The following is a 23,375-nucleotide window of genomic DNA, read 5'->3' as shown; positions in this document are numbered from 1 at the left end:
CTGTTCACAAAGCAATTTGCACTATATCTACAAAAGCAGTTACAATTTATAATAATTTGCAAAAGCAAATATATAATAGCAAAAGCCAACTGTTACATAGCAGAATGTAACAAAAGCTAGTACAAATCTATTGTATTGTAGAGTACTGTTACTACTGTAGTATGGCAGGATGCTCTAAGTGTAAAACCTCTCAAATTTTGTCTTGTTAGCAAAATTATCAGAGGTGGATGGAGGAGGGGTGTCACGCTGCTTCTGGTCTTGAAGAATACTAAGACCAGCCTGACTCAACTATTCAAAGCGTTAAACATCCTGAGGATGTGAAACACAATTTTCTTGCCAGAAATTGTCACTGATGAGGATGTGGCAAAGTTCCTGCTCAAATGACAATGCTGATAACTTAAGTAAAGCTGCTGCACTAAAGGCTGATGAGCTGACACAGATGACCTAGAAACACCCAGATGATAATCACTTTATATATGTGGTTTATGTACTATAAGAGCTCAGTCCCTCTTTTCAATGGACACACTTCTGACACATCCCCTCCCTTTCCAAAGTGAGTATATTAAAATTTCTCCCTTGAGTGGGAACACCCCTCAGGGTTACTTTCCTATGAAATTTGTTATGTTATTAGCATAGAGAAATTTCTTAAAATACACATTTTTTGCACAGACCAGAATTTCTGTGTTCCAGCTGTTAAAGTAATGACTATAACATAAGTAATACTGAAGGCTCTCTGAATTGGATTCAGGACCATTACTAGAATAAAATTGTCCATTTCTTGCTGTCTGATGTATTTATCTATTTGCAAACACATTCAGGGGCAGTGTGTAGGGTAGGCAAGAGAAACCATTTTAGATTGAATCATTCACTTAATCTGGAGTACTAGGCAAAGGAAGTGAAGGCATGGGAGTTGCTCATAACCTTCCCCTTCAGTTGTTGATATCTCCATTTGAAAATACCCATCCAATACTCACTTTCTCAAGTGTTTCTTTCAATGTGAAGTTGGAATGCGATTAAAAAAATCCAGTTATAGTCAACAATAGAAGAAGTATGGTTTTCAGTGTATAAAAATAACAAGTGCATGGAATGGAAGGCAGGTTAGTGCCTTAAATGCAATGTGAATGAGCCTCATGAGTGGCTGGCAAGGCAAGCCAGAGGGCAGGATACGTGATCAAGTACACGTGGAATTAAGAGACTCCTACTTTTCTTCGTATTTCTATAATAGTCTGGATATGGGAAGAGGAACTGAGGAGAACAAATGGATTTCATTTACAAGGTTATTGGAAATACAGAATTCGGAGGTCTGTTTCATGAGTGGGGCCTCGCTGCAAGGGTGCCACTCCTGACAAGCCACCCCGTACCCGCCGCCATCTCGCAGCTCCACAGCCCAGCAGAACCCGTTCTCCCCCGGGCGCCCGTGGGCCGGCCCGGCCTCCCCCGAGAGCCGCAATGGTTCGTCCTGGGGCAGGGCGGGAGGGCGGTCACTGCGCCGTTCGCTTCCGGGTTCGGGTGCGGGCGGGCGCTCTGTGGTTGCTCCTCCCCGGCAGCGCTCTGGCCCGGCCCGGGCGGGCGCTATGCGCAGACTCGGCCCTTGCCTCAAGATGGCGGCGGTGGCGGATAAACAGAAGCACGAGCACGGGCGGGTGAAGATCGGGCACTACATCCTGGGGGACACGCTGGGCGTCGGCACCTTCGGCAAAGTCAAGGGTGAGCGGGGCCGCGGGGCCTTGGGCGGCCCGTTCAGCGGCGCCCCGGCGCCGGGAGCGCCGCTCGGAGCGGGGCTTGCACGGGCTGAGTCTCCGGGGTGGGACTTGCGGTCCCGCGGCGGGAAGCAGCGGCTGGGGCAGAAACAGCTTCCTCATCTGTGCTTGCGGAAATAACCGCTGGGAACTGAATGCTGCGTTTGTTTAGAACAACACTGGGCATGTAACGAAAGTAGGGAGTCTAAATCCTTGAGCTTCTTATACTGCAGTTTGATGTTCGAGTGCGAACTCTTCATGCCCTTGTAAGGAAGGCAAGATTTCCCTCTACAGAGAAATAAGCGTTAAAAGATGGGTCTGGGGTTGTTGGATTAGTTGGCAAGACAGCTGATGTGCAGATACAGAAAAGCTCAATGTTTAATCTGCTTGACTAGTGGTTAACAAAGTTGGATTTTTTTTCAGCTCAGATTTTAAAAGATTTCCATTGTAGGGCTATGGATGCCATACTGCTTATTTGAAGGCTGGTAGAAATAAGGTAGAAGTTAAACTTTCCCATGGTGCCCTTTGTCACAGATGGCACGATTGTGCATTAGTTTACACTGATGCTCCTGCCGTGTTTTGTCGTGTTTGCCGTGAACTTCAAATATTGAGGCAAGCAAATCAAAAACATCGTTTCTCAAATGAGCAGAGCTAGGCTTAGACTGTATTCTTCATAAGGTTTTTTTTTGTTTGTTTGTTGGGTTTTTTGTGGGTTTTTTGTTTGTTTGTTTGTTTGTTTTGTTTTGTTTTGGGTTGGTTTTGTTTTTGTTTTTTGTTAACTTAGCAGCTGCATTAAAAACCCAGCTATTTCCCCCCAGTATAGATAATCCATTGTATGTGTTCTGCAAGGTCTTTTAACTATTGACATGTTCTAAAAAAAATTACTAATGTATAGGAAATAGGATGATATTTTGCTCTAGAAAAGCAGTAAAAAATATTTTGAGACCAGAGCTCTTCAAGTCTCTTTTTCAGGGGAAGCTTATAGAGGGACAGCCCCGGCCATTTGGGAGCAGTGAACCCTGCATCTGGCAGCTGGGGTACCATTCTTTTCTTAGTACTTCCTTGAGTAGAGGCAAAAAAAGTAATACAGCAGACTAGCATTAGGTTCTTTTTCCTCATGGAGGGACTACATCGTTGAGGGGAGGGATCAAAGATGTGTTTGTTTTGTATTTTTTTACCCAGCACACCACAGAAGACTAAGATTGGCATACCATTAATGTTCTAGTATGAGCCTAAATTTAGGAGAGCACTGATTCACTACTGCTTTTCTTGTCTCTATATGATTAAGTTACTATCTTACTTTTGTATTGCTTCAGCTGTGCTTAATAAAGATCATTTTTATCTATGATGCACTAGTTTTCCTCTTGAGCACACATTTTCTTTATTTAATACCAGATGTGCAATTGTTTTCCTGTTTTCATAATTTCCTTCTCTGGTGATAGGGTTTCATCAATTGCCATAAAGTGAAAAACATGTGTTTACTTCTTAAAATTCATTAGGATTTACATTGAGCTCATGTAATGTAGGGGATCAGGCACAAAAGTGGCTTTTGAAAGTGAATGTTTTATTCTAATAGCGATGGCAGCCTGAAGAAATGGAACTGGAAAATCAGTGCTTTATTTGGTAATTGTGTAAGGTCTTCTGTCGCTGTCAGATGAATTCATGCTGCTGGTAGCTGTCACTGGTGTGATTCTGTCCAATTTATCATTTTCACCTGGCTGTACCACTGTGAATTAATTCTGAGTGACTTGGTTTACCTGACTGTGCCTCAGATGGGCAGTTGCAGATATGGCTGTTCTTAGCCAGCATCTAGGCAAAGCAAAAATGCCACTGAAGTGAAAAGCTGAGGTGGAAAAATACTGAATCTAAACCAATGGTATGAGACACATTCATGTTCAGACTTCACTAGGATTCAGTGTAAAACATCTCTCCCTATTTCTGCCAATCGTTTTTTTAAGCACTGCTGATGTTTTCTGCTGAAGCTAGATGCAAACTTTTATTTCCAGATACTTTTGTTTTAAAGTTATCTTTCATAAAAGGAAGAGTACTTGGGCTTCCTGTGGTCCATACTGAGAACATGAGGGATATTGCTTAAGGCTCTCAAAATACAATAATTGTTCCAGCTCTCTAGATCTAGGCTATCAATACTGTTCTATACAGACTGCAAACCAGATGGTCTCGGTCAAGGCAGTAATAACAGACCTGTAAAGGAGCAGTGTGGATCAGTATGATATCTAATGTTGTGCAGCAAGATGGCTTTGCACAGCATGAACTATTGTTCTTTAGGGTTTTTTCCCATGTTAGTGAAAACATTTGTTTTCATAGCGCATGCTCTTAGAGGCTGCTTCCCTCTGAGCTTTGGATTGGCTTTTTGGCCTGCTGTAAATTGTTTCATTAAATGTAACATAGCATTCAGATTTTTTTTTTCCTCTAACAGCGATTGATATCTGTATTTCATGAGCATGTTGTATTTGGTCTGCATGGCCTCATAAGTATTTTTTTCCCAACTGAAGAACTATTGAACAAGATAGTCTCTTCCACCTGCACTTCAACTGTTAAAAATAAGTCGCTGCTGCTTTGAGACTCTGTCACTGTCATGAAAATCTTGGTGCTGTGCAAAGCCACAGCGAAGCCTGAAGGCAATTAGTATTTTCAGGAAAAAAAAGAAATATGGGAATATACTAGGTCTGCTAAATAATTTTTTTCCCCCAGAGATTGTTTTGAAGAACTGATAGCTAGTTGAGGATTAGAGTGCGTTCCTACCTTTTATAGGTAAAGCTTCCATCAAGTGATAATGCAGAGTAGCTTTCAGGAAGGGTAACATTGGCTGCTTAAGTTTCTACATGATGTTATCAGCTGGGGTGACACTTTCGCTTCTGTCCTAATGTTGAATTTAAAAGTGCAGCGGTCTGTTACCAGTTGGTATCTACTGGTAACAGATACCTTGAACTATATCCAGGAAACTTAAAAGGCTAGATTTGTTATAATTTCAAATTGAATTAAAGGAAGGCAAACATTTCTGAAGAAAATAGAGACTGAATTTAAAATGTCTTAAGCAAGAGAATAGGCTTTTTGTGATCTTTCTGCGCTGGCACCGAACAACAGTACGTTTTCATTGCAATAATTTATTCAGAGCTGGTGGAGTTGAAGAAGCAGAAAATGTTGTTTTCTCCCAGTTAGTGAATGAAATTAAGGCTTGAGGCTCAGAGCCTTGAAGGCTGTGACAGCTAGAATTGGTTTCAGTCAACTGCAAATGTTACTGTTTAATTACTTTGGAAGAAAAATTTGTTTTGAAAAGCTCTTTTCTTATGTGTCTTGCCTATTGAACAGAGATCGTAGCTAATGAATTACTTTATAATGTTTTTCTGAGTGCTAATGGAATTCTAGTCTAAAGTAGGCTGACAAAACAGCTGAGAAATGAGATTTTATAACACAGTGCATATCAGAACTGTATTTATATTCTAAGCTGTACACTTGGTCAAATATGTATGTTGCTTACTGTATTAAACACCTTCTTAATGTACTTTGTACAGCACAAGAAGATGAAGATTCATGTGTTTGACCAAAAGATTTTTTTCTTGGTTTCTAACAAGTTGTTTCTTACTAACAAAAACAAATGTTACATTTTAACTTACAGATTAAAGTTGTGTGGGTTTTTTTTTTCCCCCTCCCCCAAGACGCCTGGTGTACATCAGTTCCCATTATGGATGGGTAAAGACTTTACAATTAAAATAGTTGCTTTTCTAACTTTGGTCATTTTTATGATGATTCTTTACTCCTGAGGGTTTGAACATAGGTGACATAATTTGTTTGGTTCCTTTAGAACTTCACTCACATTTGAAGAAAATAAATGGAATGTGATTGCTTTAATTGTATGTCTGGTTCAAAGCAAATAATTCTCATAAGTTTCTAGGCACTCACCTATCACAGCTTCGTAGTCTCTCTAGAACTTGCTATGGATTTCAGCTTTGTCCTGGATTCCTCAGTACTGCAAATACTTTGTTTATTGCACTTTGTTTATTGTGGCCATTGTTAGGTAATGGCCCTGCTGAATGAGGGGATGTCTTCATCCTAGTCAGAGCTCTTCTGTTTTTTTAGGTACTAGACATATCTTAGTGCAACATTGTGATGGTTCCGGATAATCTTGAGTACTCCACTGTGTAGTTCTCTACGGGAATTCAGACTGCTTAATTTTATAGGTGGCTGTCTTCTTGTAAGAATAAGCATGCAGATGCTTGTCATTATCTTCGGTCTCTCTGCTAAGAACTTCTTCTCACTTGCATTGGTTTTTAGCTCGATATAGAGGCAGAAGGCAGCAGGAAGGTCCTTTGTGCTGGAATGAGATTTATAGATTGATGGATGTTTGTTTATTCTATCCAGATTATCTGTTGAACAGAGAAAGATTTTTGTGGATCACTGCTGTTTAATCACAGCTTCCCATGGATATATTTAAACAAAGCTTGAAGCCCAGGGCTTATTTAAATTCTCAAGTTAGGGTAGGCACCCAAATGAGTGAGTATTGTGTTCAGAACAGTTATGTTACAAACGTCTATTCATGTGGACAAGGATGAGCCACGTGGGTGTCTGCAGAATCTGGCAAATGTTTGGAAGGTAGGAATCAGGGTGGCAAATGAATGCTGTTATTATAATCACTGCATGTGGCAGCCATGCAGATAGGGAAGCCTTCTAGTAGAAGAAATACTTAGCTTCTCGGTGTTCCATCTGTGATGGTGGTTTAGGTTTAAGAAAAATGTTTTGGTAGACTTTGCTGTGACTTCTCCCAATAGCACTTGCAAAGTTAAGGACTTTGAAAGGTAACTGACTGTGAAATATTTTACACTTTTTAGTTCCTCTGTTTAAAGAAAGTAAGTTGAAAAAGTTTAAAAGTTGAAACTGTCCTTAGTTTCTTTTCCACTTTTAGGAATGCATTAAGTTGCATGTTTGCATTGTTTTTTGTTGTTTCTTTTCTATTTTTTGTGCATTTGTTGTTGCATTTCCCACTTATTTAAATAGCATAAAGCTCCGGTGTTAACTGTGTAGACTTTGGAGCTGTCAGACTGTTCCAAGGACAGATACATTTTTATAAGTAAACTGATCAGGTACTTATAGTGGTAATTCAGAGCAATTGCTGAAGCAGGCTTCTTGGGGGAGCGATAGGAGTGATCTGTGCAGATGAAGTAGAAGAGATACAGAAAAACATGTTTGAGTGGGTTGCCAAGTAAAAAAAAAAAGCTTGGAGTGACTTACACAGGGAGAGAAAATACTCTCTTTAATTAGCAAGGATGGCAGGGTTTGGGGATATGCTTTGCTTTTTTTTTTTTCACCCAGTATTGAAAAAAATGTTATGCTGCAAGACTTCTACTGGTTAGGCTTAAGGAATTTCTTACATATGTACATCTTCTAATGATAGAATTGAGGGAGATTTGGAGTAGGGCTGAAGAAATTCTGTACTATCTGGTTTGCAAACTCCCCAAAGATAATGGGAATATGTGGAATGCTGTGTCTTAACTTGGCTACATTCAAAAAGGAAAAATAATGTCTTAACTGAGCAATTGAAAACTTGGACTAAATACTTCCTTGTTTCTTGCAGTTGGAAAACATGAGTTAACTGGGCATAAAGTTGCCGTGAAGATCCTGAATCGACAGAAGATTCGAAGCCTTGATGTTGTAGGCAAAATCCGCAGGGAGATTCAGAACCTCAAACTCTTCAGGCATCCTCATATCATTAAGCTGTAAGTTTTGCTTACTGTAATCAGACTTACTTAGGCAGTAATCTCCTTTTGCTCTCACTGATCTAAAATACATTTAAAAGGCAATAGTACAGATAGTATCTTGTCAAGAAGTAACCAGTTTCAAAATATGCAGCTGTGCCCCTGTAATGCGTTTTGACAAAGCTGATCGTTACTATAGGCTGGAGAGTTTCTGTTAGATCTTTGCCTAGACATTCTTTAGACAGGTGTATGAAAGGTAGCGTCATGACATGTATTTCTGGTAGCAGTATTCTCTGAGTTTAGTGGCTGCTTCATTTTTCTTTTTCTGTTTGTGTGTTGGTTGTTTTTTTTTTCTTCAAAAATGTGTTACTAAGAACAAGAGTGTGAAGGTAATTTCTACAGTGAGATATTGTATCTTCTCAAAATGTGTTCAGTGATGTGCTGGTCAGTGATATAAGTTTTTTCAGTGTAGGTGGTGCTCTGCAAGATTTTTCTGAATTAAGGATGTACTGTTTGATAATTGTGATTGCTATTTCAGCACATCTTCAGTGTAACAGCTACAATAATGTAAATACCACAGTAAATGTGGTATTTAAAATGTGCCTGGTTACATCTCTTAGTTGATCAATAGTTCATCAGTGGATTTAAGAGTACATCTGTGTCCCAGAGTAGAACCCTCATGTTTCATTTGTGGTAATAAATTATAACTAACATTGGTTTTCTTTTGACTTGAATTTCCTGTTACAATAATGTGCACTTCCGGAGTGTAGGTGACTTCCGCGGTCTTAATTATGATGTTGGTGGGTGTTTCATTGTGCAGAATCTTGTCTGAAGACGCCATTGCCACAGAGAGATGCTGTGTCTCTGCACTCCTTTAATTCAGCAACAGCTGTTACACTGAAGCTAAATTCCATTGTCTAAGGTTCACCTCACCCACTTTTTCAGTGCACTAGTTTTCAGAAGACTGTTGAGCTGACTTGTCAGCAAAATTGCTAGTGCTTTCAGTTAATTTGTGAATGAGTCCAAAGGCCATACCTATAACCAGAACAAAATAGGACGTGTCAGTGCACCAAGTAGTATACCAGGTTGAATAAGCTTGTGGTGTTGCTAAACTGAAGACAGTTTAGCAGATTCCAGATGACAGTTTCTTTCTCAGGGAATTGTAGGCAGAATTTTTTCTTTTGCATGTGGAATGCTGTAAATGGAACAAATTAAGCAATTTTTAGGTAAGGATATGGAGAAAAAATCAAAATCTCTTAAACTGTGATTTTGTCCTAAAGTTGTTATTTCAGAGCTTCAAGCTAGCTTTTAAAATTTAGTTGAAGCAGAATGATAAAAATATTATAACCAGAGATCAATAGTCTTAATACTCATTATTATTAGGAGGAATTCTTTCCTAGTCTGGAAGTACACTTTTTCATTTACAGAAGTGACTTTTTTTGCATGTTAATATCGAAAAGTCTGTATTTTTGTAACATTAGGAATGTCCTGTTGAAGTCCCTTTTCATTGCATCAAGCTGTTGATGAGGCAGCACTGTAAACAATCTTATAGAAGTCACTTATACCTCTGAAAGAAAAAGATCTGATATTCCTGATAGGGATTACAAATTTCCTGCTGGTCTTTGCAATACTGGCATCACACACATTGAAAGGAGAGTAAAAAACTTCTGGAAAATATTGTCATTCCAGTAGCTGTAGATTGACTGATAACTATTTTAAAATATATTTTTTATCTGATTATTTGTACGAGTTTGTTTTTAACTAAATGTAACTGGTGTTCTACTGATTGTGTGGACTAATAGATATCTTTTCTTATCAGGTACCAGGTCATCAGTACACCCACTGACATTTTCATGGTGATGGAATATGTTTCAGGAGGAGAACTGTTTGATTATATCTGTAAAAATGGAAGGGTAAGAAGTAGTCCAGCTCTGCAAATCAGTGACTTGCATTCTGTTATTGCATTTGCAGCATTCCTGTGTCACCCTACACTGCGGGGAGAGACTTTTGGGTGTTTTTGTCAGAATGATACTATTAAAAGTTTTCTTTTCTCAAAAGAATACTATGATTAGTGTAGCACAGGGTTTATGATTAGGGTGCCACAGGACTTGTATGAGCAGGAGGCATGTACCATAATTTATAAGTAGTGTAGTACCAAATTTTTACACAACCTAACTTGAGATATTTTTTATTCACCTAAACCCCCTGTAGACCTGGTCAAATCTTAATACATATTTTGCTATATCCACATAACAGTTGCAGTCTGGCCTTGAAAATCACAGGGACAAACACAAGTCACTCAGTCCTCAGGGGAAGCAGAGGATGGTGGAGGTGTCTGTGGCCACTGAGAAGTCATGAGTTTCATTCCCATTTAGGACTTGTAGCTGTTTGATATTGGAGACACTGCTCTGGCTGCTGTTGCAGTTCCATATGCCATGACAGAGTCATCCATGGCTCTGTGCCTGGGAACTAAAGGCTATTAAGGAAGCAGATAATCAACCTGGCACCCAGGAATCTTGAGGCTGGTAGGGAGGGGAAGAAGAAAATTGGTGTGTCTGTTTGCTTCACAGGACCTCCAGGGCCTGATAATGAGGCAGAGGGCCTGAACACTTGACTTGCATGGTCACAGAATGGCTGCTTGCCTCACAAAGTGCCATTAATTAAGCTAACCACAGTATCAGGGGCTGGGAGCAAGGGCTGCTGATTATACCTTGTTAAATGTAGGTGTATTTTCTTATATTCAGTTTTAATTTTGCTGCTGTTAATTAAAATATATTTTATGACTATGTACAGATGTACACAGAAGCTCTACAGAAAGTACAGATGGTTGTATGTTAACACATTTCAAATCTTTATGTGTAACTTTGTCCTAGCATTCTTCCTTTCTAATAATCTGTTAATTTACAATGGCTGGGGATAAACCAGATGAATATGTACCCAGTTGGACTATCTGAAAACTATTTCTTCAGTAAATCTCATCATTGGAAAGCTACCATTGTCCTTATTACTGTCTTATACTATTAGAACAGCTTGTATGAAAGATCTGAAATCACTTTTTACAGGCTATTTAGATATATATGATTCTTCAGTTGCTGGGACAAACTGATGTGGATTACAGGTCTTTGTAGGAAATGCCTGCCCTAATCTGCTGTTTGGGACTAGCTACTGATTGCATAAAATAGCATCTGAAATTTATATATGCTGCATTTCAGCAGCTTTTGCAAGCTTAAATCTTGTGCTGTGCTTAAACATCAAAGTTTGTTGATGATAATTCCAGTTAGACAAAGTTAAATTTGAGTGCTAATCTTTCTAGTTAGTGAATATGTAACATCTGCCAAACCAATTTCAAAAGTGTGATTAAGAACTTTCAGTGACTTTCTGTGTAAATGGGTATGTTTTGTTTTCATCACTTTAGAGCTGTGGCACAAACAAAATGATGTAAGATGTGAAGCTGCTTGCTACAAGTTCTGATAATCTGCTGTATAAAGTATCAAATGATAAGTATAATTGATAAGCTTAGGTCATGGGAAAGTCTCCTCTGCCTAGTAAAAATGAAAAACAAGTTAACTTCCATTATCTCATAATTATTTAAAATCTTTGTTTTAGCTTGATGAGAAGGAAAGCAGACGTCTGTTTCAGCAAATCCTTTCTGGTGTGGATTACTGTCACAGACACATGGTAGTACATAGAGATCTGAAGCCTGAAAATGTGCTTCTTGATGCACACATGAATGCCAAGATAGCTGACTTTGGTAAGTAGTGCTTTATTTTTCTATCTAATTGCATTTCTGGTATTAGATCCTGTTAACAACAATAGGAAATATTAAATAAAATATGTATACTTTAATATCCTGGTGGTGGGATACAAAGAAGAACATGAAGAAAACAGATGTAAAGCAAAATAATCTTCTTGCACATTTATTGAGCTTGTTTTCCTCTCAAGCTTTCTTGTTTCCTTTTGAGGTATTTTCTGTGACTGGCTGAAATTATTAGTGAACTGATTAGTTTGGTTTCACTTAACAATATTTTCTTTCATTTAAAATGCTAAGTAGACTTAGTTTCTGACCTTTCTTCTTCGAAACTCACTCCTTGTCTGTTTAACCATCTGTAAAATGTAGATGCTTAGCTCTCTGAAGAACAGTGCAGGGGCAATTCATCATCTTTAAGAAGCTACAGTGCTACAGAAAAATACACTAGTCCTCCTGATTTGTATATGCCACCTGTTCATGACACAGCTGCAGAGAAGCCTTGAAGCTAGTTCTTGAAACCACCTGAGTCAGGAAACCTCAGCACATAAGCATAGCAAGGTATCCATGGTATCCACACTGCTGTGGATACTCTTGTAGGCGTAGTGGATAATACCTGCTTATGTATGTCTCCAGTGAAAGGTGTTAGGTAATGCTCTAAGTATGTTTTAAAAGTGTGGTGTTCAGTTGTGTGGGCGCTGGGAATCATATTGGTTTCTCATGTCAAGAAAATGATTTGGGTGAAATGGTTCGTATGGTGAAGAACTGACGTACAGTAAATCACAAGTATATCATTCTGTAACTTAGCATCAGCAAAACTGTAGCACTCATAATCATCATCACAGTCATGAGTAGTGTATTAAACAAGAGTTAAATAAAAGCTTTTGCATGTTGAAATATGAAAGCTAGCCAAGCTGTACTCTTTCCTCTCCACATGCGTCCCTGCTGACCCATAAAAGAGCATAATTCCTTCTTGGAGATTGAGTTCCTTGGCTTATGGTAGTCTTGATCATGCAGCCTCACTGAGGAAACTGGAAGAAATTTTCTACAACTGTTAGACTATACTGAGTGCTGGTGAATGCAGGTGGCGTAGTTCTAAAGCACACTTCTGTTGCATACAGAGTATCTGAAGAGCAAACTACTAAACTGCAGTGATAGAGGAAGCAGGTGTGTAGTGTAGGGGTGTAAATTGTGGTAAAGACATGTTTACTCCTCAGTTCCCTTCTTCTGTGTAACCTCTAACAGTATTTTAGGGAATTCTGTGACAGCAATTCCCATTTTGGCATTTTAGAAGCAAATGAAGTTTTTAGTACTTTCTTGTTAATGACCAAAATCCTATCTTCCTATACTGCTTCATCTCCCTTAGAGCAACTTTGTTCTCTGTCATGCCTGTGTGTCATCCAATTTTAACTGTTCTAGTCTAGGAATGAATATGCTCTTAAATATCTCTAGGCTGTGGGCATGGATTAATGTCACTCAGATTTCTGGTAAAATATATGGAGGATTGTGTGGCATGCTCATATAAAAATTCCATAATTCCAAACAGTACTATTTCTTAACTGGAATAAATTTGTTAATTTTCTAATTTGAATCACTAGTGGTTTGTTCTAGGTGATATATGAAGTATGAAATAATTTTTCTCCCTGAATTTTTAGTAGTTACTCTTATACACTTTCAGGTCTATCAAATATGATGTCAGATGGAGAATTTTTAAGAACAAGCTGTGGTTCCCCTAACTATGCTGCACCAGAAGTAATTTCTGGAAGGTAGTTTCTTTTATATTGGATACATGTATGCATGTACTTACTTCAGTCATGTTGCTGCTTGATTCTACAGGGTACAAAATTAATTTAGTTGACAAGCTTGATGGTGAGAAACTGAGGGCTGTTAGTTGTATTGATAATTTTTTAAATGTTTAAAGCTAGCTGTGAACTAGCTTTGAATAGAGGTGATGTCTAATGCCCCAAATGCATTGTGTACACTCTGCCTGAATTGCTTTAAAAATCTCATGTACAGCTCATTGGAAGCTGAGGTGCAGAGTTACAGGCAGAGTCTGCCATGAAGTTGAGTAGCAGTGAAATACCTGCTGCAGAGTAGATACTCAGTCTGGAGGTAACTTCTCTCTTTGTAAACTATGATTGTCAAATATGCTTTCAGCTACCTACCCCAATATTGCCCCTTGTTGATTGGAGGCCAGATGTCTGTTTCAGTCTGGCAGTGGCATGGAATACATGACATGTTTTGCTGTATGGACTTGTCTTAAACTTTTCAGCCACAGTCTGGGGGATAGCTGACTTTGCACAGATTCCTCTAAGACACTGATAATAATATATAACCTGGGCTTTCTTAGTAGATGCATGTTTCTTTCAGTTTGCCATTGTATGAAATTGCACTGTAGATTATTGTTACACATTAGAAAAACTGTACTTGTGCCCTGTTATATATTAGAAAGGGTAGAGTACGGAAGATCAAGGGAGGTATGGCATAAAACTGAAATGGTGTAGTGCTTGCAAAATCAGTTGTCCTGAGTTCATGTGCTTTTAATTACTGTGATACAATGGAAAAATGAGAGAAAACATATTTAAATGTATTAAACACAAATCACTAATATTTTTTCACAGGTTGTATGCAGGTCCAGAAGTAGATATTTGGAGCAGTGGGGTTATTCTCTATGCTTTGTTATGTGGAACGCTTCCATTCGATGATGATCACGTGCCAACTCTTTTTAAGAAGATATGTGATGGTATATTTTATACCCCTCAGTACCTGAATCCATCTGTAATTAGTCTTTTGAAGCACATGCTGCAAGTGGATCCAATGAAGAGAGCAACAATCAGAGACATTAGGTAAAACATTTGCTGATGTCTGATCACAAGATGATGAAATTACAATACCACACATGTGCAGAACAAAGAAGTTATTCGTATAGCTTGTCCATGTTTTCTAGACTGAGATGAAAAATTCAGCTTCTGATGGCTTGGTTTTAGCTCTGATAGTGCATGATATCCAGTGGACAATGAAGTACCTATTGGAGATCATAGTAAAACAAATTATTTATTTATGGAATTCTTAGGTTTAAGATTGCCTTAACAAAGCTGTTTACTTGCATAATGGTTTGCAAAAATTACACTGTATAGACTTTTCTGTGGGAAGAAAATTGTCTACAGTGTTAGGAACCAGTGGTCTCTACTGTAAATGTCTGAAGAAGCTCTTTAATCTTTAACTACTGCTTTTATTTGTATTTCTTCAGCTCTCAAAAGTCATTTGGTAAGACTGTGAATATTCCACATGAAAGGCAACAATTTCTAGCTTCAGAGCACTGACGTGAACTTGTGTATGAATGGTAATTACTTTACCAAGTACTGAGAAGTTAAAGTTTGTAGAGAGAGAGAGGCTTCATGAGCTCCAGATTACAAGAGATGATTCTGGAGAAGTTAACTGTGTTGATAAATGTGCACTGGATCAAATTTAAAAAAAGGTTGCTGAGAGAAATGTACTTCATGCAGCAGCTTAATTTTCTTCACAAGGAGCTCTAAGGAAAGAAAGTTGCTATACTACCATGGGGAAAATGCTGCTCCTTTTAGAGCTGGAAGTTAGGAAATCAGCAATGTTCGTTTTCTCAGTGGAACAAAAAATGTGGCACACTTATCCCATACTACTTTATTAGAATAAGTACTTTCATTGCAGAGATGAAAGCACTGGGAGAAATAAGTGCTGTAAAACTTGCGTGGCTGGGAACTTAACACACCTCAGTTGTGTTAAATAGTGTGTGGAAAAGAAGTGGTGTGAAACGGATGTTGAAAAATATTGGTTACAAAACGTGGATGGAATGTGCATCTCAAACAGCTCTGTTTTATTATCCATATGACATTTTTAAAGTCACAGTTTAAAGTCACAGTTTAAATGACAAACTGAGTTTAATTGAATACCTCAATTGTTCTATGAGTTGTATGTATGTGCATGCAAGGCGAAAGGACTGGTACCATGAACAGTAACAATATTCCTCCAGTCATCTCAGCTATGGCTGAGCCTTTGTTGTGGTATGGGAAAATGTTTTTCTGCTTCCTAATTGACTGTTTTTATGATTCAACTGTATTTTACACAGCACATTTGTGCTGAGGTACAGTGTTCTCAGGATCACTGAGTAGAGCTCAGTACACTGTGTTGTTTTGGGTTGGAATAGAGTTGAATTTTTTCCCAGTAACTGTGTTTTGAATTTGTACTGAAAATAGTCTTGATAACAGATGTTGTAGTTACTGCTGAGCAGGGCTTACACAGAGCAAAAAAGTCTTTTTTGCTTCTTACACTGTCCTAACAGAGCAGGCTGGGGGTGCACAAGGAATTGTGAGGGGACACTGCTGGAGCAGCTGACCCCAGCTGACTGCAGGCATATTCCATACCATATGGGGTCATACTCTGCAGTAAAAATAAGAGCAAGGCTGATGGGGCTGGTCTGCTGCTCATCAGACATTTCATTATGAAAAATTGCTTTTATCTGTATTACTTGTCTTTCTGGGTTTCCTTGTCACCTTTCTTGTGGTTTTGGAATTTCTTCTTCCTTAGAATTTTTTAAAAGAAATTTCTAATTTTTAAACTGTCTTTTTTTCTCAACACTCAAGTTTTTTGCACTTCCACTCTTCTGACACTTCTCATCCCAGTGGAGAGCACCAAGCAAGTGGCTGTGTGATTGGCTGGGGTTAAACCATAGCAGTCCTGTTTGACACCTGAGACTTGAGGGTGTTGAGATAATAACAGATTTGAACACAGCATATTGGATAAAATAATTATAAATTCTATCTGTATAATGGTTGTTGGTCAGAATATTGATTTTTCTATTCTCGGTATTGATTATGTGATCTCCTCCATATTCCATTTTTTGAACATGTTGAAGATTTGAGTTGTTTTTTGCAATTGGCTGTGCTCTGTAGTGCATAGTGACTTTTTTTTTTTTTCTGTATTAGAATGTTGGCCTTGAACTTAATCTGCTATTTGGGCTCTGTACTGTTACTGTCTCTTACTGTCTTTTGGGTACCATCTCAGGGAGACAAGTAACAATTACATATGTTTGTCCAAGTTTTTTTTTTTTTTTTCCTTGGAGCAAATTCAGAATGGCACCTTTGCTCATTCTTCTGTCATATTTTCTCCCTCCTTGCCATAACTTCAGTATCTTGAACATCCTTGGGCAGTCAAAATATTTCTAATGGTATTTCTTAGGAGCATAGTTTAGGCTCTTTGGAAGATTAACAAGCTTTGGAGCATCTCCCAGGCCTCACAGCAGTGTGGTTATGGGTGCTAAGGCATGTGGGAGAAAATGTGCAGGTAGGACATGACAGAAATGGCATTTCATCATGAAGTGATAGAATATTTGAAAGAAAGATGCTATTGCTTTTGCAAGAAGGCCTGCCTTTTCACACCATGCTGGGACCTGGTCTGTTCCTACTGAACACTGCTCTATACTAATCAGCACCCTCAAGGAGAAGAGGGCCTGGCTCTGAAAACATATCAAAAGATGCTTTGGCTAAGCCAGAAACTCAGCTTTTAACTATATCACTTGCTCCTATAATCAAAAATAAACAACCAAAGCAAAAGTAACCTTTTTTGGTCAGGAGTGAAGAAGCTTCTAGGAGGGAAGAGGAGAGGGAATCCGAAGGATCAGCCCTGTGTGCAGCAGAACAGTCACAATAACAGGAGGAGGAAGGGACTATAATAATAATAATAACAACAACAACAACAATAATAATAATAAATGTGAGAGTAATCACCTGATTCCTATCCCAAAGCAATTTGTGAGATAGCAAAAACATTTTTTTCAGTTTCCTGCAAAATGTCGAGTAAAATCTTGTGCAGGCAGTGATTACTTTATGTATTATTTTATTGTCTGTGCTACAAGTAGTCTTGGACTGGCAACCATTATTCTTCTAGAACAGACTATTTTTATAATTAATGTAAAATTAATTTTATATTTTCAAGGAATTTCTTGTTAAAAATGTTTTCTTTACTTACATATACTCAGAATTTTTTTTTTAAATTTTTAAATCTAGGGAACATGAATGGTTTAAGCAGGATCTTCCAAAATACTTGTTTCCTGAAGATCCATCATATAGCTCTACCATGATTGATGATGAAGCCTTAAAAGAAGTGTGTGAAAAGTTTGAATGTACTGAAGAGGAAGTGCTAAGTTGTCTGTACAGTCGAAATCATCAGGACCCTCTAGCTGTTGCTTATCACCTCATTATAGATAACAGAAGAATAATGAATGAGGCCAAAGACTTCTACTTGGCGACAAGTCCACCGGATTCTTTTCTGGATGATCACCATCTGTCTCGCCCTCACCCTGAACGAGTGCCATTTTTAGTAGCTGAAGCACCACGTCCTCGCCACACCCTGGATGAGCTGAATCCACAGAAGTCAAAACACCAAGGTGTAAGACGGGCTAAATGGCATTTGGGGATAAGGAGTCAGAGTCGACCAAATGATATCATGGCTGAAGTTTGTCGAGCAATTAAACAACTGGATTATGAATGGAAGGTAACAAAATAGAGGACCTTTACAGCAAACAACAATGCGTTTTGGTTTGAGCTGTGTAGTTACACAGCCCAGGCATCTGAAAATGTTTTCATGTTCTAACATTAATCTCATGCCTGTGCTGTCTGTGTTTGCTGTGCCAGGAAGGTTTTGGAGGTAGACTGTACATGCAGATAGGAAAAAAGTCATACAAAAGTTTTCTCTTGGGGCTGTAAGAATATATTTCTCTTGGCTAAAAAAGCCCTCAACAACCCTCAAATCCAACAGGTAATGAAATCTGAAATCACTTGATAAATACTAGTGAGCTGAAAGGACAAAACCAATATGCAGTGGTTTTCAAGCAGTACTGGTTATCTGACGCAAATCTCTTTCATACTAGGTTGTAAATCCATATTATCTGCGTGTTCGGAGGAAGAATCCAGTAACAAGTGCATATTCCAAAATGAGTCTCCAGTTGTATCAGGTGGACAGCAGAACATACTTACTGGACTTTCGTAGTATTGATGGTATGTGAAGAGTTACTTAAGTTAATTGAATTGTATGGGGAAACATTCTACTTGCAAATATGTCTTCATTTACTTATTTAGAAGCGGAGTAAGTGTTGCCCTTTTTTTATTTTAAACCAATCTAACCTCCATAAGTGTTTCTTTATTCTTTCCTGGACTAGTGTTCCTGTGATACGTGCTTAACTGCTGCATTCCTTAAATAATTGTTTTCTTGCTGTGTCAGCTTCTGAGAAGCTCCATTTTGTGTCTGTATCAGAACTATTACCAGTATTGCAAAAGGGGACAGGACTGTTGGAGGTGAGATTGACTTACGTTGCCTTTGGAGCCTCACCCCAAATTTAAACATTATTTAGATCTGAAATAAGCATGTGAACAGTGTTTTCTGGTGAAGATAAAGCATGATATCTAGGCATTTAAATTTGACTTGGACTGTACCTTGCATACTGAGTCTGACTGAGATGGAGTTAAGCTTCTTCCTAGCAGTCTGCATGGTGCTGTTTTGGATCTGACTAAAGCAGAATTGATAACACACAAGTATTGCTGAGCAGCACTAGTATAGCATCCAGCCTTTCTTTTTCCACACTGCAGTGTGGGGAGGGGGAGTAAGAGCTCTGCAGAGCTGAGCCAGAGTGAACAAAGGGACATTCAATGCCACGTTGAGTTATGCCTAGCAAAGAAAGGGGTTTTGGTAAAGGTAACCTTGAGACCAGTTGGGCATCAGTCTGCTTTGGAGGTAGTGAGTGGTTGCCTTTGCATCACTTTTCCCCCTCACTTACTTAAAACTGTGTATTTCTACCCATGAGTTTTCTCACTTTGGCCCTTCCAGTTCTCTTTGCCTTTGCACTGAGATATCAGCTGCAAGGTAAAGTTAACCCATCAGTTCTACCAGTAGCTAAAATTTAAGGTAGGAATTCTGTGCTTACAGGAACTAAAATCTTGAAAGCATTTTGTTTAACCTGTAGAAAAATATATTTTATGGAGTGACAGTAACACAGCATACAGAGCCTGCTTAGATGAAGTGAACAGAGGAGCTAATAGAGACTGAACACAATGCTTGTTTATGGGCATAGTAGACTAAAGGAAAATTACCTAGAGCCAGTGGTGTAGATGACCTGCGTAGAAAAACATTGCATGGAAAAAAAAGCAGCATGGGGTTTTTTTGGACCGCTTAGAGCTGTGCAGCGGGAGAAGGGCAGCCTGCTACAATCCTGGTTTCCACTTTTGAGGAAATGCAACCCAAGGGCACAGATTTGTTGTATCTCTTCCAATAGTTAAACTGATCTGACAGTTCTTCTTTACACAAAGGTGAACTGTTCTCTGTTCCTCTTAACAACTTATAAATTAAAGTAGCTTTGTGTAAACAGGAGGGATTGCCTTTTCACTCATTTCTCTTGAAATAAATTTTCAGGAGCCAGCTTAGAGCCAAGTTAATGTTCAGTATTTAAAGTAAGAATAGAGATGCTTCAGCAGAACACTACTATTAAGATGAAACTATTTTCTCCTCATACTGAAGGTAAACATAAGTTGCTGCAGCCTGAACATACAACATTCTATGGTGAAAAACTTCCAAAAGAGAAGAATAAATGAATGCAGATGCTAAGAAGTATAATGTACTAATGAATTGTTATAAAATACAAATAATAACAATGTATAAATACCCAAAAGAGAACAAAAATAGAATAAAAATAAAGTAAGTGATAGAAAAAAATCTACAAACTGCTACTGAACTTAATCTTATGATGCTGACTTGTTTTTGTTTTGAGTAACGTAAACTAGCATTAGAACATTTCCTGTTGTGCTACTATGTATACAAACTTTTTTTTATATCAAATACAGTTAGCAAAAGCTGTTTATTTATTAATCAAGATTTAAAAAGACAAGATTTAGAAGTGTGATAAGGGGAAGATACTTGCTCTTCCTAGAACTGATTTGATACTGATACCAAATTTTCCTCTTCTCTTCCCTTGTTCCCAGATGAAATTACTGAAGCAAAGTCTGGGACTGCAACTCCACAGAGATCAGGTTCTGTGAGCAACTACAGATCTTGTCAAAAAGATTCAGATGCTGATGCTCAAGGAAAATCTGCAGATACATCCCTTACCTCATCAGTGAACTCTTCGCTTGACTCTTCCACTGCTGATGCAACTCCAAGACCAGGGAGTCATACAATAGAGTTCTTTGAGATGTGTGCAAATCTTATTAAAATACTTGCACAGTAATTTTGAAGATGGGCTTATTTCTTTTACAGCAATAAGCATGCCTAAATCATAGTCAGATGCTTCCAATTATAATCAAGTGAAATTAACTAAGGCGCTGAAAAAACTAGCCACAAAATGCAATTTGCATGGGGATAAAAACTATAATGGGCAGTTAACATATATTATTTTGAAGCTGGAGTGAATTCTGATTGCCTGCTTTCCAATAGCATAACACAGGTGCAGGAAATGACATGCCCTTTGGGCAGTGTTTGTAACATTTTACCTTGAATAGGCTGCCTATAACATTTAAGCTAGATGGACCTCCTTGTCTTTTTCTCTGGTTATACATATATCTGATGCACTGTAAGTTAACGTACACGTACTAGTTCAGTGATCTCACCCTCTGCAGTTGTGACTCAGAACTATCAGCATCTCCTAACACTAATGTGTTAAAACTGCTATGTTTCTTCCCCCTTATTTGACAGAAAATAATAAAGAATGCTTTGATGCGTTACAATGTACTACTTTTTTCCAAAAGTGTTGTTAAATGCATGCAAATCCAGCTAGTTGGAAATGTGTGTAGGTGCTCTGTAATGAACTGAGGGTGAAAATTCTGTGGACAGTGAGTAGAATGATTGAGTCCATAACAACAGCAGGAGACTTAACGCTTAGAAGGCATAGCATCCCGTGGGCTGAACCAAAATGTTGCTTTGTGGAGAAGCTGAAGCTCCTCATCTGTGCATTTTATCCTAGTGTGGTTAGCAGCACAGCAGCTCCCCACTCCTACTGCAGGCCAAGAATCCTTTTCCTTAGGAACATGTCCATGTAGATAAGAGCAGAGCCTGAGGGCTGTTTTTCATGCTATTCCAGAATCTGAAATTTACAGGTTTTTAACATATATGTTAATACTTTGATACAGCTGGTTATGATGTTAACTCAGGATATACTATACAGTATTCAGTATGAAGTGAAAACTACATACACACGTTTCTAGTTTTTCCCAGGTGACCTTTATAGAAAACTTTGCTATTTAATGTAACTGAATTAAGCAGTCTTAAGTTCTCAGTTGAGCATTGAAAACAGATCATGACAACTTGAGTACTACAGCTTTTAGGAGTAGATTGCAATTACTTATAATAAAAGTCCTTCTGCATTTATGCAGCATTTCAGGAAAAAAACCTGAACTTCATTTGTTCAAATCACAGGTAGTTTTTGCATGAAAACCTTTACTCTCTTTAATTGGATACAATTAGCCATGGTTCTGTTTTCACCTGGCACTTAGTAGACATAAACAGTCATAAAATACTTAGTTTTGCATTCAAGACTTAATGCTTGCTTGAAAATAAAATTCCCAGCCTACATAGTTTCAAAGGTTGCTCCCCCAAGAAGAAGCTGGAACTCCAGGCATTACTGTGAACAGTGAAACCTGGATTCTTCACATGGATGGAAATTCTTGCCAGTGGCTGAGATTTTATCCATGGGAAACTGCTAGCTACAGCTATAAGAACAGTTTAAATCCTGGCCCAGATATTCACATGCACAGAATCTGAAGAAACATAAGGCTGCTTTAAAGTCCCTGAATGGCTGTAATTGTTTTCTGAACTGGGTGATCGTGAGGTCTGTCTAATAGGTTGGTACAAAATTACAACTTCATTTCTTTATCCTCATCTGTCACAGATGGTCCCTGTAGGGACATTGGCTGTATCACTGTACCTTAAGGTGGAAGATTTTCCAAAGTGGAAGTTGGTATCAGAAGCTGAAACCCAAAACTTTAAGATACCAATATGAGGGACCAGCTGCAAATCCTCTAAAAAAGTCCTGTCTTTAGTCTTGTAAGAATTGGTTCTGATGTACTGAATAAATCAATGTGTTCATTTTTGTTACTTATTTTGGAGTTATTAGGTATTGCACTTGTATAAACACTACAAACGCACAGGTTTTTAAATTGTAGTAATTCCTCATCTAGAATTGGTTTGGGATCACTTGCATATATTAAACTACTTATAAATGCTTTCTGCTCCTTGTAATAATGACAACACATGCAAGGTAGAAAGATGCACAATAGTTCTTAATTTTGTATACCTTTTTGGCCCTCTTGTGCTTTAAGACAACCCTGGTTTGTCCTTAGTTTTGGTATGAGAAGGTTAGAGCAAATTTCTGGAAGAAGTGTACAATATATGTAGTTGTAAATAAAAGTACATTTTTATGGTAGATCAATTTTGATGGCCAAAGGTTTTCTGATTGAATTGAGATTTTTATAGGGAGGGGTAGAATGGGACACTAACAACAAGCTGAACCCAGTTGCCTGTTGTGTGACTTTGCTATGCTTTGTAGACCTTGCTGTTAAAATTGCTTTCTTTACATATTCCTACTGATCTTGCAGACCTTTAGTCTTGCACTAGAAGCTGCCAATAGGCTGAGAAAGGAAACTTCACTAAGAGAGCTGCCAGAGTTGTAAGGTAGCATATGCAGATACACAAACTGGTAAAGTGTGTTACTCTGTATTCCCAAGCTTACTCCTGTTGGAGTACAATGGTCTTTATATTGTAATTTTTTGAGTAACATGGATGAACCTGGGCTGTCCATGGGCAATATAACTCACTAGTTAATGGATAAAAATTCATCTTGGTGGTGTAATATGGAGAAAAGAAACCTTTCATGTTTGTCTTGATATGAGTGTTTAATACAAACTTTGAGCTAAATTTTATTTTACCAGTTGATTACCATTGTAAGATAAGTCCTGTTCTTTAACAAAGATGTGCCTACTTCCTGTTAATTTCTTTTGACAAAGCTGAATGGCAAAATCGCTTGTTTCTAACTGTATAACTTTTTAAACTTTCAAAATTAAAAACTAAGTAAACATGAAATACTGAATCATCTTGTTTGAAACTGTGTGCTTGCTGTTTTCTAGTGTTACATGTAAGAGAAAAGAACTGTTAAACTTGTTTTAA

General features: G+C 38.2%; 1 protein-coding gene across 1 annotated transcript; it reads left to right on the top strand.

Annotated features, from left to right (window-relative positions):
• The first annotated feature begins 1,098 nt into the window (after positions 1-1,098).
• PRKAA1 (protein kinase AMP-activated catalytic subunit alpha 1) lies at positions 1,099-23,298 on the top strand. Its single transcript, XM_063422608.1, is given in 9 exon segments — positions 1,099-1,707; positions 7,330-7,471; positions 9,270-9,363; positions 11,057-11,201; positions 12,874-12,961; positions 13,817-14,041; positions 17,237-17,723; positions 18,100-18,226; positions 20,201-23,298. Coding segments are annotated over 9 exon segments (2,139 nt in total). The 5' UTR covers positions 1,099-1,121; the 3' UTR covers positions 20,446-23,298.
• Positions 23,299-23,375: the final 77 nt, after the last annotated feature.

The sequence above is a fragment of the Prinia subflava genome, chromosome Z (genome assembly GCF_021018805.1).
Source record: "Prinia subflava isolate CZ2003 ecotype Zambia chromosome Z, Cam_Psub_1.2, whole genome shotgun sequence".
Taxonomy (NCBI): Eukaryota; Metazoa; Chordata; class Aves; order Passeriformes; family Cisticolidae; genus Prinia; species Prinia subflava.
Note: the sequence above shows the minus strand (reverse complement) of the source record. Positions and strands in the feature narration are given on the sequence as shown.